The sequence below is a fragment of the Narcine bancroftii genome, chromosome 3, assembly GCF_036971445.1.
Source record: "Narcine bancroftii isolate sNarBan1 chromosome 3, sNarBan1.hap1, whole genome shotgun sequence".
NCBI classification, from domain to species: domain Eukaryota; kingdom Metazoa; phylum Chordata; class Chondrichthyes; order Torpediniformes; family Narcinidae; genus Narcine; species Narcine bancroftii.
In genome coordinates, this window is record NC_091471.1 from 286,130,867 (window position 1) to 286,145,001 (window position 14,135).

Consider the following 14,135-nt stretch of genomic DNA (forward strand, 5'->3'; position numbering starts at 1 on the left):
AGACAATCGGTTGGTGGTCTTTGTGGCCAGGCGCTGTTGATGTGGTGCTGTCACCTGCTCAAACCAAACACAGGTGTCCCTCTTTGCTGCCCATAGTTGGTCTGCTTGGGCAGCCACCTTCCTGGGATCATCGAAGTCTTCTTCCGCAATGAGCAGCTGGATGTCCTCGGGCAGCCTCTCCAGGAAGATCTGCGGGAACAGTGGATAGGGAGGCGAGGCCATCGTTGAGAGCAAGCATGTCGCTCATGAGGGTGGAAGAGGTCCAATCTCCCAAACTGTTGATATGCAACAGCTGGGCAGCATGCTTGTGCTTTGAGAGCCTGAAGGTGCAGGTTAACAGCTCTTTGATGGCCACATACCTTCCTTGTTCCAGGGGCTGCTGGAGGAAGTCGATGATGCGAACTGCGGTGTCCTGATCGAGGGCGCTGACTACATGGTAGTAGCGTGTGTTGTCGGCGAAGATCTTTCGAATGGCGAACTGCACCTCGGCCTGCTGAAACCACACCCGTGGTTGCGACATCCAGAAGCCAGGCTGCTTCAACGCTATGGCGTTGATTGCAGGTTGCTCTTCCATCTTTGGGTCCAAAGTGCCATAGGGATCACCACTGTAGTGAGGTTGCTATGGCTACAGCTAGGTTATAGATCTCAGTTATAGCCGGAAGGATGTAGCTTGAATCTGCAGGAGAAGAAATACATACACACTATGTATTCGATACTGAGTTTATTCAGTGGCAGCTCTGCCTTTTATAGTCAGCTTGGCCGCGTCACCACCAGAGCAGGCCGGCTGCCGATTGGTTACCTTGGATGCCCGGGCTCCGAGTGGGCCCCCTGTGATTCACCAGCAGTGATTGGCCAGTTTCACTGCTCTGCCAGCGGCCTATGGAAACGGGCGTTTCAGCCCACATGATGCTTTGCTGGTCGCCGCATTCGACGGCCATTTCCTGTGTTGGCTCGAGATGCAGGCCGCACAGTATAATGTTTGGAATTCAGCCCCCTCTAATGTTTATCATCTGCTCATTCTCTAGGGAAGGGGACTTTTAAGCCTCCTCCTCCCCCCCCACCCCTTCAGCAATGCTGTCTATATTGCAAATTTTCTTTCCAGGCTTCTGCTCAAAACAAACACCCTGCTTCTTCATCCTAAGACCTTCAAGGCTAGGTTTTGTATCTCTGGATTAGAGAGCGTTAATTGTAAGGAGAGGTTGGACAACTTGAATTGATTTCTTCAAAGCATCAGAGGCTGAGGAGTGATCTGACAGAAGTTCAGAATCAGAATTTATTGTCATGAACGTGTCACGAGGTTTGCTGTTTTGTGGCAGCATTACAGATGCAAATATTTACAAGTGCAAACATTAAAGCTATAAATTACATTTATACAAATAAATAAATACGTGCAAAAAGAAGAGAAAATGAGGTTGTGTCTGTGGCTCATTGTCCATTGAGAAATCCAATGGCAGAGGGGAAGAAGCTGTTTTTTTGTTCGTCTTTCCTGATGGTACCATTGTGAAGAGTGCATAGCTTAGTTGGTGAGGGCCTTTGAGATTAGAAGCTGCTTTCATGAGACACCACCTCTTGTATGTCCTTGATGGGTGAAGACTGATGCTCATGATGGCACTGGCTGAGTTCGCAGCTCTCTCCTGTCGTTTTCTGTTCTGTGTAATGGCACCTCCATTCTAGACAGTACACCTATAGAAATTTTCAAAAGTCTTTACATACCAAAGTTTGTAAAAGTATGAGATAGGGTGGATGGGTAGTGTTTTTCCCAGGGTGGAAATGTCAAATTCTACAGACCAGAGATTTAAGGCGAAGGAGAAATCTTTGAAAGATATTTGTGAAGCCAATTTGTTGAAGCAGAGAGCGGTAGGTGCCTGGAACTTGTTGCCAGGGGAGGTGATGGTAGTAAATAAGTCAACAATGCTTAAGAGGAATTTAGTTAGGCACAGGATCTAGAGGGATAGGTACCATGTGCAGGCAGATGAGATTACCTGTGGTTTAAATTGGTATCATGACTGGCGCGGACATTCCTGTGCTGTGCTCTTCTCTGCAGGATGTTCAAAGTAGCATCAGGGAAAAGTAGCTGGTTTACACACTAAGCAACATTTTTTTTTAGACATCCAGGTTAGTTATGTTGTTTGCACTTTTACCTGTATATAGGTTCCCATCTGTGAAGACATCCAGGTTAGTTATGTTGTCTGCACTTTTACCTGTATATAGGTTCCCATCTGTGAAGAGTTTTGATCTCTTACATCTATCTCGATCACCAAGAGTGTATTTGATTGCATCGTTCAACCTTGATTCTGTGCTGAGTTGAAGAATACTCTCATTTCCTGGTTCTGTTGTTACCAAATGATCAACACCTGAAAGCATGTGTGCCTCTTGAGTTATGTAGGAAAACATATGATTTAGATGCAAAGCTATTAGAAAAACCTGCAAGAACATGTTGAAACTCTCACACCTGATGAAGATTCTACTTGGGCAACATGGATAAATATACTGAATTTTTTTAAGTCTAGGTTTGCTGAAGTTTTCTACCCTTTCTGCACATCTCAGTTTGAAGAACCCACAATGATCAGGAGTGCAAGTTTGATGCCCTGATTCAAGGGAGTTTTAAAAGAGCTGTTGGAAAAAAATGATGCAATCCTTAAGGAAGAGGTAACAGGGCAGTCAGAAAATGGTGATATAATTAGAAGTGGCATAATCAAACCAATCTCACGCTGGCCAACTCCCATCTTCTGCTTTCCCATTCCTTGTGCCTATGAGACTTGCATGAATTTGAGGGGAATCTCATGTTTAACAAATTTAGCTAGCAGAATTGTGTAACCGCTGTTGGTGATTGATGAAAACAGATGAAATCATTGGAAAATTCAGGTTTCCAAGGTGGACTAGAGCAGCGAATACATTCTTGCTAAGATTCTTCAGCTTTGCTAGGCCAAGATCTTCTCTTGGATCCTGTGCCAAGCCTTGTACAGTGTACAAATCCCTTTGATTTCAGTGGAGTTTGTATGTGAATTGTTGTTATCCAATATAATTTCACTAGTCTCAGTTTGTAAGGAATCCTCATTAAGATTAGTCAATACTTGCCTTTCTACATATCTGCAGAAACTTTATTTTTCATGCTGGCCAACTCCCATCTTCTGCTTTCACATTCCTTGTGCCTATGAGACATTCCCAGTCCTCATGCTTCCTCTTCTTTTTGCATCATCATGAACCTTTGCCCAATACTACCTTTTGACTTGATGGTCTCTGCTGGATCACATTTTTTTTTTTCCTTAAAGATTAATTGTAAATTCTATCTTAAGTTCATTGTTACTTGTTCTTGCTCTTTTGTTTTTTAATTTATTTCTCCAATCAATCAAAGCCAACTCCACTTGGTAGAATGTCCAGACACGGGGACATAGATTCAGGGTAAAAGTTTAGATATTTAGGGTTAAACAGACTCTATAGCAGGACTCTATAGCATATTATCTCAGGGTGCTTTGGATATTAAAGGCTGAACCTGGTAGATTTTTGGACCCTGGAAATCATGTGGTGATCAAGGTAGGCAAGGCACAGGATTCCTGTGAGTGAATGAGCAAACTGGAAGGGCTGCATAGATTACTTCTCTATTTCTTACATTGTTTCACTCTCTAAACAGGAATAATTGAAGCCATGTGGGTTTTGTTCAGTGCATTGCTAAAATGTTCTTACAGAGCAGTTCAGTCACAGTGGTATAACTGGACCAGTTTCCTAAAATACTTAATTTGATTAATTCATGATTGTTGAGCAGAAAATACTGGAAGTATTTAACTGGCTAGCTAGCATGTTTTAAAAGAAATAGTTAATATTTAGATTGATGTCCTTCAATCGAAGTTCTTATAATAAAACATCACCTCCTTATTTTTCTTATGACAAATAACATCTGACTGTTTCCTGTTTTTAACTCTCTTATTTATCTGATAAACATTCATTTAATTTATGCAAATAAATTCTTTATATTCTGCAGTGCCAAGCTTACATCTTCCCTTTAGTTGCTATTTGTTGTCATGTTTTCTTTTCGCCCTGGTTTTCTCTGCAGATCCATTTGGTGCTGATCCATTTAAAGAAAGTGACCTATTCCATAATACATCATCTGACGAGTTCTTCAAGAAACCACTGAAGAGTGATCCTTTCACATCATCATCAACCTCTGGTCCTTTCAGCAGGGAGCACACTGTGCCACCTAAAGTAAGTATAGTATAGGAATCGTTTTTATAGCAGAAAGCAAACACTGCTTTAATACTGGTTCATCTTAGAAACCAAGTCAATTACCTAACGGAATATGAGCCTTGGCTGTGAAAATTTCATTCTGTTGAATCTGCACCAGCCTATCAAACTGAGCCTGGTTTTCAGAGTGGCAGCATGTCTTCACTTTTGGGCACATTGGCTTTCGAAAGGGATGAAGCGTGTATTATCACTGGTACCTTCTATTTAAAAACAAGTGTAGACTATTACTTGCATCACACTGTGAGCAGTACAAGTCAATGGTAAATTGAAATGAGTACATGTCAATCTTTTATTGCACGACATGCCAGCATCTGCAGATTTTCTTGCTTACCTTCACCCAGAAGAAGTGTTTGGGGCCCTGGGCAGTGAGAAGGGAGAAGTAAAAAGGCTAAATGAGGCATCTCGTGGTGTTAAATGGGAAAAGGCTGTGAAAAGGGGAATTGGTCTTAGAGCCCCGCGGAAAAGTCTTGACAGTTCCTTTTTGCTCCAGATTCTTTTGTCTCCATCTGGAGGGATTGGCTTTCTTGAATGCTGAAGGGGAAGGAGGAAGGGAAGATTTGTCTGGTGGTGGAAAAATGTTGGAGGTAATTAAAATTACAGAGAGTTAAATGTTCAGAATAAAGACTGGGGGTGAAAGATAGCAATAAAGGGATCATCATCCCTATTTTTGGAAGGGGAAGAGAGGCTGAGAGGAGGAGTAGTGGAGAGACCTTTTAAACATTATAGTAATAGTCTTCTTTGGCTTGGCTTCGCAGATGAAGATTTATGGAGGGGTAAATGTCCACGTCAGCTGCAGGCTCGTTTGTGGCTGACAAGTCCGATGCGGGACAGGCAGACACGGTTGCAGCGGTTGCAGGGGAAAATTGGTTGGTTGGGGTTGGGTGTTGAAGAGAAAGGGAGATTATCGGAAGTAATGGTGAACAGGATGGTATGTTTGCTCTTTGTTTCTTTTTCCTTCTTTGATTGATGTGTTCCATTGCAATTTCAACCATCCCGTCCTTCTCCATCATCAATCCCAATGAAGCTTTTGCCTCTCCAATCAAAGTCAGAGGAGATTTACAAGGATGTTGCTGGGACTTGAAGAAGTGAGTTACAGGGAAAGGTTAAAGAAGTTAAGACTTTATTACCTGGAGCGTAGAAAAATAGGGGGAGATTTGATAAGAGGTACACAAAATTATGGTGGGCATAGCTAGAGTAAATGCAAGCAGGCTTTATCCACCGAGGTTAGAAGAGGTAAAAAACTAGAGGACATGGTGAAAGGGGAAAAGTTTAAAGGTAAATCATTGGGGGGGATCTCTTCATGCAGAGTGCAGTGGGAGTGTGGGATGAGCTGCCTGCTGAATTGGTGAATGCAGCTCAATTTTTATGTTTAAGAAAAATTTGGACAGGTAAAGGGATATGGTTAGGGTGCTAGTCAATGGCATAAGGCAGAATAATAGTTTGGCACCGACTAGAAGAGCTGAAGGGTCTCATTCTATGATAGCTTCCCATTCCAAGGGATCATCATACACTGGAAATAGGGTTTACTTATTCAGTATCTTTTCCCTTCATGTTAAGGCTTGATTACATCCTGTCTTTATGCAGCCTACAGGGTGGTGATGGGACCTTTATAGTAAATAGGATGGGAGAAAATGTAATTAAGAAGTTTGGGAATCCATGGATTTACAATGGATACAGATCATTATATGTCCCCTAAAATTAAGATGGAGTAAAGAAAAGAAGGATGGTGGACCAAGTAAAAGAGAGAGAAGGGGAGAAACTAGCAGTAAGAATGATTGATTTAATGAATCTTTATAGTTAAGCATCTGAGCAGGATATGACATTGTTACCATCATCAGTTTGCCAGATAAAGAGACATCTTTTGTGAGCCCACTAAAAGCTAGGCAAAGCTTGAACCCAAATAGTCCCTGTATTTTCAGGAAATGAGTCTTGTTAAAAGAATCTGTTCAATATGAGCTCAACCCAGCTTCATCAAGCTCAGTAAAGCTAAGGCGTATGATAGTGAACTGGGGCTCATTGGCCATCAAGAGAGAAATAAAGACCATTGGACCTCGGAGCAGAATCAGGCCATTTGGCCCATCAGGTCTGCTCTGCTATTTGAATCATTGCAAGGTAGTAAACATGTTTATAGAGTTTCAAAGAGAAAGAATTGAGAAGTGAACATGCATTCAATAATTTGAAAGAGGAGTGGTTTTGGGAGTGGCAAGGGCTGAAGTATTACAAAGCAAAAAAAAGTGCAGATGCAGAGAATAAGGTGCAGGCTTGACATCATCCGTGAGAGTGAAACAGTTCATATTTCAGGTCATCATTCTGGGAAAACAGTGATTGGATGTGTTAAGCTGCTGAATTTATGTTATGGAACCATAGAAATGTGGAGCACAAAAAATGGCCTCTTTATGACACCATTCTGCCTATCTTTGCCAGTGCAATTTGCATGCATTAAGCTTTTATCCCTCTAAGCATTTCCTGTCCAAATGCCTTTTAAATGTTGTGATTATATTTGCCTCTACCATCTCTGATGACAGCACATTCTATATAATTACCAGGTTCTAGATGAAAAATGTACTCATCAAATCTCTTAAGTTTGTCCCCTCTCACATTTAAACTGTGTCCTCTAATTCTAGACACTCCTGCCTGAGGAAAAAGTCTCTTGATTATCTATACTTACAATGCCCCTCAAAATTTTATCAACCTTCATCAGATTACCCCTTGGTATCCTGTGAGAATAAAACCCAGCCTATCCAAAATCTTATAATTGCTATCCCCATTCTAGATACAGTGAATATAACATGGAGTCATTGGACACTGATATATACAATGTATGTGCCGCTTAACGTCCGCGTTCCATTCTTTGAGATAGGACGTTAAGTGAGCCCATTTTAAAAGATGTGGTACCAGGGATGGCCATCCTATGGTGCATGCATCAGAAGTGCACCAGATGATTAGAAGTGGTGAATCTAAATGATTGAGGAAAGTAATATTTATCTTGTTTTTGCAAGATGACTTGCATACTCAACGGATAAAACAAATATTTTTTATGGTCAGGAAATCACGCAACATTTTAAAGATGACTCTGCGAGTTCAAAGTTTGCGGAGACACTCTAAATGAGAGTGAAAGACTGGGGATGAAGGGCGTTTGGACACCGAAGTCACAACAAACTCCTGACCTGTGCCCCACCAAAAGCGCTTTTGACGAACCTGGCAATTGGAAGGTTTGCACAATGAGGTTCGGGTTCCACAGACAAGGATAATTAATCAGCCCAGAGCTGCCAAAGCATGCTTTCTCTCTCACCCTACCCACTGGATTTGGGTTCTCCGTTCCTCCCCCACCCACCTGCAGTGGGTTCCGGCCCTGTCAATGTGTCAGTGCCACTTGGAGATGTCCCAAATTCATGCCCTCTGATAATCTGTCGCAATTGTCAAATTGCTCCTACTTCTCTAGCTCCGACTCAAACTGTATACTGTGTGTATATACTGTACACAGTGAAGCCCCGATTTAGCACGACCCGGCTATTTCTCGCAATGACATTTTACGCACTCTCTATTGCTACTGCATTCCTTCCAGTAATATGGTAGCCAGAACTGTACACTGTATTCTTTTGTCGTCTGGCGCACTGACATCTACCTTGCTGAAACCAGACAACAGTTTTCAGACACCTGCTCTTACTTACCCCTTGAACAAGACCCCACCAAAAAATGTCAAACCACTGACTCACGCACTCTCTTTAACCTCATCACTTCCGTTTATATCCTATCCACAGCCTTCGAATATTGTTTCCCAACCCCACACTGCCTGCTTCTACTTCCTACCCAAAATCTGCAAACCTAATTATAAGTCAATTGTTTCAGCATGCTCTTGCCCTGCCAAACTGTTATCTCCTTACCTCGACTCTGTTTTGGCTCCCCAGTCTAATCCCACCCAACCTACATCTGTAATACCTCACATGCCCTCCATTACTTCAACAATGGCCAGTGTAACGAGCCCAGAGGACCTCAAAACCCAGCAGCAATAGATATTCACCAAGACAAATGACTACTTAAACAAGAGTTGCTTTTAATTATCTTTATACGTGAAAGCAGAATCACACTTTAACTTATCACTATTGACTTAACTAACATAACTTAACCCCCTTCTAATTCTAAGCGCACGTCTGTTTAAGTTCAGAAATGTTCTTTGTTTACAGTCCAATCTCACTTCTCATTCCTCCAAGTTCACTGGTTGCAGGCAATTCTCATACTGTGCAAAGAATTTAACATTTATAAAGTTCACCGGGCTTTGGTGCTTGAAAGGTAAATGGTTACTGCTCAGGAAGGTTCTTGTGATTTTCAGAGAGAGATTTGTTGTTCATTGGACACCCACAACTGATTCCTTTTAATCAGCCACTTCAGTATCTTGCTGAAGAAACTTGCCCCATTAGGGTTTTCCAGATGATAACCTTTTCTTTCAAGTCACCACAGAGTTCCTTTTTGTTTCTCTTATTTCAAGTGAAACATTAGACAGCCAGTCCTCTCTTCTTGCACGAACCACAAGGGCTTTATCCAGGCTGAACTAAGCACTCACAACCTGTCTTCCAAATGGGGTTTTCCACAAGCTTGCCAGCTTGTCCTGTTCCAATCCCAGCTGCTGCTGCTGACTGTCAGACTGTAGAACTGAATTCCCCTCTCTCTCTCTCTCTCTCTCTCTCTCTCTCTCTCCCCCTCTGAGAGAAAACCTGTTTGCAAAACCACATGACCCTCCTAGAACAGTAAGTTCCACTCCAGACAGTCTATAACTTCGACAAGTTCTTTCATCTGTTGCCTTTTTGTAAACAACAATCCATTATTGAAGTCTCTTGGGAACTCTCCAAAGATTTTGCAAAGGCTCTGGACCGAGATGTCTGTCATGAGCAGAGCTCCAGTATTTTAAATAAGATCTATTTTAAGTTGTTTGTATGTGACCTACACTAAAAAATCTTCCCCAATTTATCTACCAAAAATATATCTTTTTACAATACAAACACAACATAATCTGTCACATCAGTTCCCTGAATTTGACTGCCTAATCTTCACTATGGACATCCAATAACTATACACTTTCATCCCCTTTCATTTCTTCCTCAGCAATAGACCCAACCAGTCCCCCTCCACCACCACTACCCTCTTCCAGCTGACGGAGCTTGTTCTCACCCTCAACTTATCCTTTAACTCATCTCACTTCCTCCAAATTCAAAGGATAGCCATAGGTACTCACATGGTCCCCAGCTATGCCTACCTTTTTGTTAGCTATGTAGAACAATCCCTGCTACAATCTAACACAGACAAGGCTCCTCAAGTCTTCCTCTGCTTCATTGGTGCAAATTGTCCCCTTGGTACTCATCCCTGTGACTGCAGGAAATGCTACACTTTTAACTAGGAACGATCCCCTTGGTTTGCTCAAATATATATTTACCAGAGGGATCAAATGATGTCTTCTACAGATTTGGTCTACTTGAAAGTTATTATCTCCAGCCATGCAGCATTCCCTCAGTGCTGCACTTTGAACCTTCTGACTCATTCAAGTATTTTTAGTGTTCCATGCATAATCTCTCAGAACTCAAGAATTTTCTCTTTTTTTAAACATTGCTTAATTTTAACTTAAAAGTGATGGAATACTTGTATTTTTGATTAATAGGGTTGAGGGGATTTCATTTTTGTAAACAGTGATGCCTTGTAATGTTGGTTTTCCATTGGCTGCTTCTTTAAAGTTTGCCCTTCTTCATTTACCCTGATACCTAAAATTTATCGGAATCTAACACGGATTGCAATCTTTCATCATCTTTTGTGGAAAATTTTATTTATAAATTTTCAAACTAAAACAGCTTCCAGTAATCAATCACTGTGCTGTGAAATTTAAATATGGTTGCCAAATTTTTTGGAAGGTGTATATTTTTCCCTTAAGTTATAGGTAATTTTCTCCAGGGGAACACAGCTTTGCATTTCTGTATTCCAGTGCACAATGCCAATCTTTCTTCATCTTAACTAACTTTATTTTTTATTTTAGGCTGACCCTTTTGGAAGTAGTGATCCTTTCACCCTGGCAGCTTCCAAGGGCCCAGGTAAGCTAATGCTCAATTTTTTCCCTCTCCTATTAGTCGAAAGCTTGTTACTGAGTAGTAATTAAACATTTCCATTGGTGGTAGAACAGCAGTCTGTAGAAAATAAACTTTGCATTGGAATATAGAAAGAAAGACTATTTGGGTATCATCTTTCTTATCCCTTTCAGGAGAACCCAAATTGTTTGGTGTCAAAGAAGCGTTCCTGTGGTTTAATCGCTAGCAATATGTAGGGAATATTACAACCAACTTTCACAGTGCAAGTAACATTAGACAACATGTGGAAACTGGATAATGTGATACCTGGTGTAATCATGTTAAGTGTGGAACTATTAAAATCCTGGCTGAAGGCATAACTGATAGGACGTATGTGTGCATGTGTATGCAAGCATCTGTGGGTGTGTATTTGTCATAGTTTTGTCCTTGGATCTTCACAGAATTATGAAGGCTGCCCTCACTATTTGCATGCTTCATTAACTGAACTTGCAAATATGTTTGGGGACAGAAGGGATGTAAAGGATTTAAGAATAGAGGAAAGGAGAGAGAAGGCAAGGGGTTGGAAGGAATTTTGTGAGGGAATTTCTGTTTCAATTTAAATTTTATTATTAATTATTGTGTTGGTTAATGGTTATTTTTTTGGTTGGCAACCAGCAATGTGCAAAATTTTTATTTCTAAAATGAAGTTATATTGGAAAATTGTAAATCCTTGGCAATATTTGTTGACAGTCATCAAGGATCATTAACAGTCAAATTGATTTTCTCTGAACTTGATTTATTTGATAAGAGACACTGAACTCTGGTTTATTGTTCAGAATTGTCACAGAGCATTGAGCTGACTATTTGCAATAATGTCAGTGTAATTAATAGCTCTGATTTTTGAGTCATCGTCGTTCAAACTGATGTTCTAGTAGTCAACGGCGTACCAGTAGGGGCCTTGTTAAATTATTTTCTTCTTGTCCCAAGGAGATAGTACAAAATGATCATCATCCCACAAACAGAAATTGACACATATTTTTGTGTTGCTATGTCCAGTTAATAAATTGCAGCCAATATTTGGAGATGTTAAATTCTATTAGAGTTTCAGTCATTTGCATAAATTATATAATTATAGTTGCAAACTGATGAACTAGAGAATGACCATAGGATTTAAAGAGTAAATAATTTGTAAGAAAAAAGGAATTCAATAAGTCACTCAAGTACCTCACTTCTTCCTCTTTAAAGACTGTTAACAGATTGACAATAAATGTTTGTCTTGCCAGTGACATGAATATCCTGTAAAATGAATGAATAAAAAAAGTGTAATAGGTTAACAGACAAATGTAGTTTGAAATCAATGCTTTATTCCATGACTGTCACAATACTCGCCAGTAACGTGAGGAATCCTGTCAAGAGGCCGGGTAGAAGAGCTTGGAACCTAAGCAATTCCACTTATAGCAAAACAAAATCTGCTGGAATACATCAGTAGCTCAAGCAGCAATCAATAAGAGAAAACGAATGGTTGATGTTTTGGGTCGGAACTCTCAATCAAGGCCATTCTTCCTCTCCCACTGATGCTGTGCAACCTGTTGAGTGCCTCCAGCGGACTGGGTCTAGCTTCAGATTCCAGCATCTGCATTCTCCTCTTCACCTATTGATCTTCTGCTTTCCGACCTGTGTTGGCCTCCTGTTCTGTTACACATTGATTTCAAACTATTCATCCTTTATTACGGATCCCTTCACTAACCATATCTCTGCATCCTTCAGCCTGACAGTCCTTTGACATTTAAACATTCCTCAATTTTTCCTTCTGCTCATTTTTGATTTTCATTCCACTACCAGTGATGGTGGTATCACTAGATGTCTCTTTGCTGATCTGGAATGCTCTCCCAAATTTCTCCTCAGACCTTTTTCAAGAACGATCTAATTGAACAGGTCTATCTACCTCAGATTTTTATATTAATTCAAAGGAATATTTGTCTGATATGTAATCTGTGAAAGGCCTTGGAATTGTTATTCATGTTATAGACACTATATGATTACTTGTTATATTCCATTAGATATCATGCTTGACTTAGCATCTTCTTTTAACATCCAAGTACCAATAAAGTGCAAGATGGTAGATGGTTTATTTCTCTTTTAACAACGCAGTGTAATGAAATAAACATGATTTCAAATCACTACATCGACTGCATCAGCCTAACTGATTCTAGAGGCTGTGCAGAACCAGAATTCTGTTTGTTGTCATGCACATGTATCACAGAATTTGTTGTTTTGTGGCAGCATTATTGTGCATTACAGGAGCGAATATTCCTATAAATTGAATTTCTTTAAATGTAAAATATCATTCTTTTAAAAAAAAAATTAACGTGAAAGAGGAGAAAAATATGAGGTTGTGTCTGTTGTTCAAAAATCTGATAGCGGAGGGGTCGAGGCTATTTTTGTCACGTTGGATGTTTGTCTTCAGTCTTCTATATGTCCTTCCTGATAGTAGCAGTGAGAAGACAGTATGACCTGTGTAGAGAGGATGATTGATGATAGAGGCTGCCTTCCTTAGGCACTGCCTCTGGTAGATGTCTTTAATGGGGTTTTGACTAATGACTATGATGGTGCTGGCTTAGCTAACAACTTTTTGTAGTCTTTTTCTGTCCTTTGCAATGGCACCTTCATACTAGACAGTGGTGCAACCAATCAGTATGCTCTCCACAATATACCTGTGGAAATATGCAAGAGTCTTTGGTCATATACCAAATCTCTCAAACTCCTAATGAAGTATAGCTGCTGGAGAGCCTTCTTCATGGTTGCATCGATGTGAAGGCTCCAGGATAAATCTTCAGATTTGTTGACACCTAGGAATCTGGAGTTCTTTACCCTTTCCAGTGCCAACCCCTCAATGAGGACTGGTTTTGAACTCCTGCTTTCCCCTTCCTGAAGACCACAATCTGTTTCTTAGTTTTGCTAATGTTGTGTACAAGGTTGTTGTGACACCACTCAACTAGCTGATCTGTCTCACTCTTATATGCTTCCTCATTGCCGTCTGTTATTTTGTCAACATCTGTGGCCGACCACAGGCAATGTGACCACCTCTGTTTTCAAAGAGGTCAGTTATAAGCTGATCATCCAACATAAGGCAAATGCGATTAATAGTCTTCATGGTGACTGATAGTCAAAGGGAACTTGCAAAGAATGCTGTGGTTAATAAGATATTAAAATAGATTGGTGCCATGTTCCTGACCTCAGCATTGACTTTCACTAACACAATTGAGCACAGCTCAAGGTGGTACAGAATGTGACCTTGTTTGCAAACGTGTTCTCATTTAGGAAAGCGGAAGCTAGCCTATATTTCAGGAATAGTGTCAGTAAGGAAGAGGCATGGTTATTATAGGGCATGCTACCCAAGCTGTGGGTGTGTGGGGTGGGTTAGGTGAGAATTATTGAGAGAATTGTGGCATTAGGTAGAAAGAAGATCACGGGGTGTGATAATCAGAGCTCAGGGCAGATAAGAGCAGAGTCTTGATCCAAATAAAAAACACACAAAATGCTAGAGAAGTTCAGCAGGTCAAACAGTGTCCTTTTCGTAGCAAAGGTAAATATACATATCCGACCTTTCGGGCTTGAGCCCTTCATCAAAGTATGATGCAACTCTCCCCTTCCTGGATCTCTCTGTCTCCATCCCTTTCTCTCAGTTTCTCTGTCTCTGCTGCATCTGTTCCTAAGATGAGGTCTTCTAGTCCATATCTTCTGAAATGTCTGCCTTCTTCCACAAACGTGACTTTCCCTCCACCACCGTCAACTCAGCCTTCATCCATATCTCTTACATCTCCCACACATCTGCCCTGGCCTCCTCTG

At 40.8% G+C, this 14,135-nt stretch overlaps 1 protein-coding gene across 9 annotated transcripts in view; it reads left to right on the forward strand.

The window, feature by feature from the left end:
* The window catches only part of eps15l1a (epidermal growth factor receptor pathway substrate 15-like 1a), a 375,808-nt gene that overhangs the window by 177,210 nt on the left and 184,463 nt on the right, over positions 1–14,135 (forward strand). For 8 of the 9 annotated variants that reach the window (XM_069928475.1, XM_069928480.1, XM_069928474.1 and 5 more), the window contains 2 exons: positions 4,052–4,200; positions 10,259–10,313. In XM_069928475.1, the coding sequence (XP_069784576.1) occupies positions 4,052–4,200; positions 10,259–10,313 (204 nt within the window). Of the gene's footprint in view, positions 1–4,051; positions 4,201–10,258; positions 10,314–10,480; positions 10,693–14,135 lie in introns of those variants that run through there. The other variant, XM_069928481.1, reaches the window with a different exon arrangement.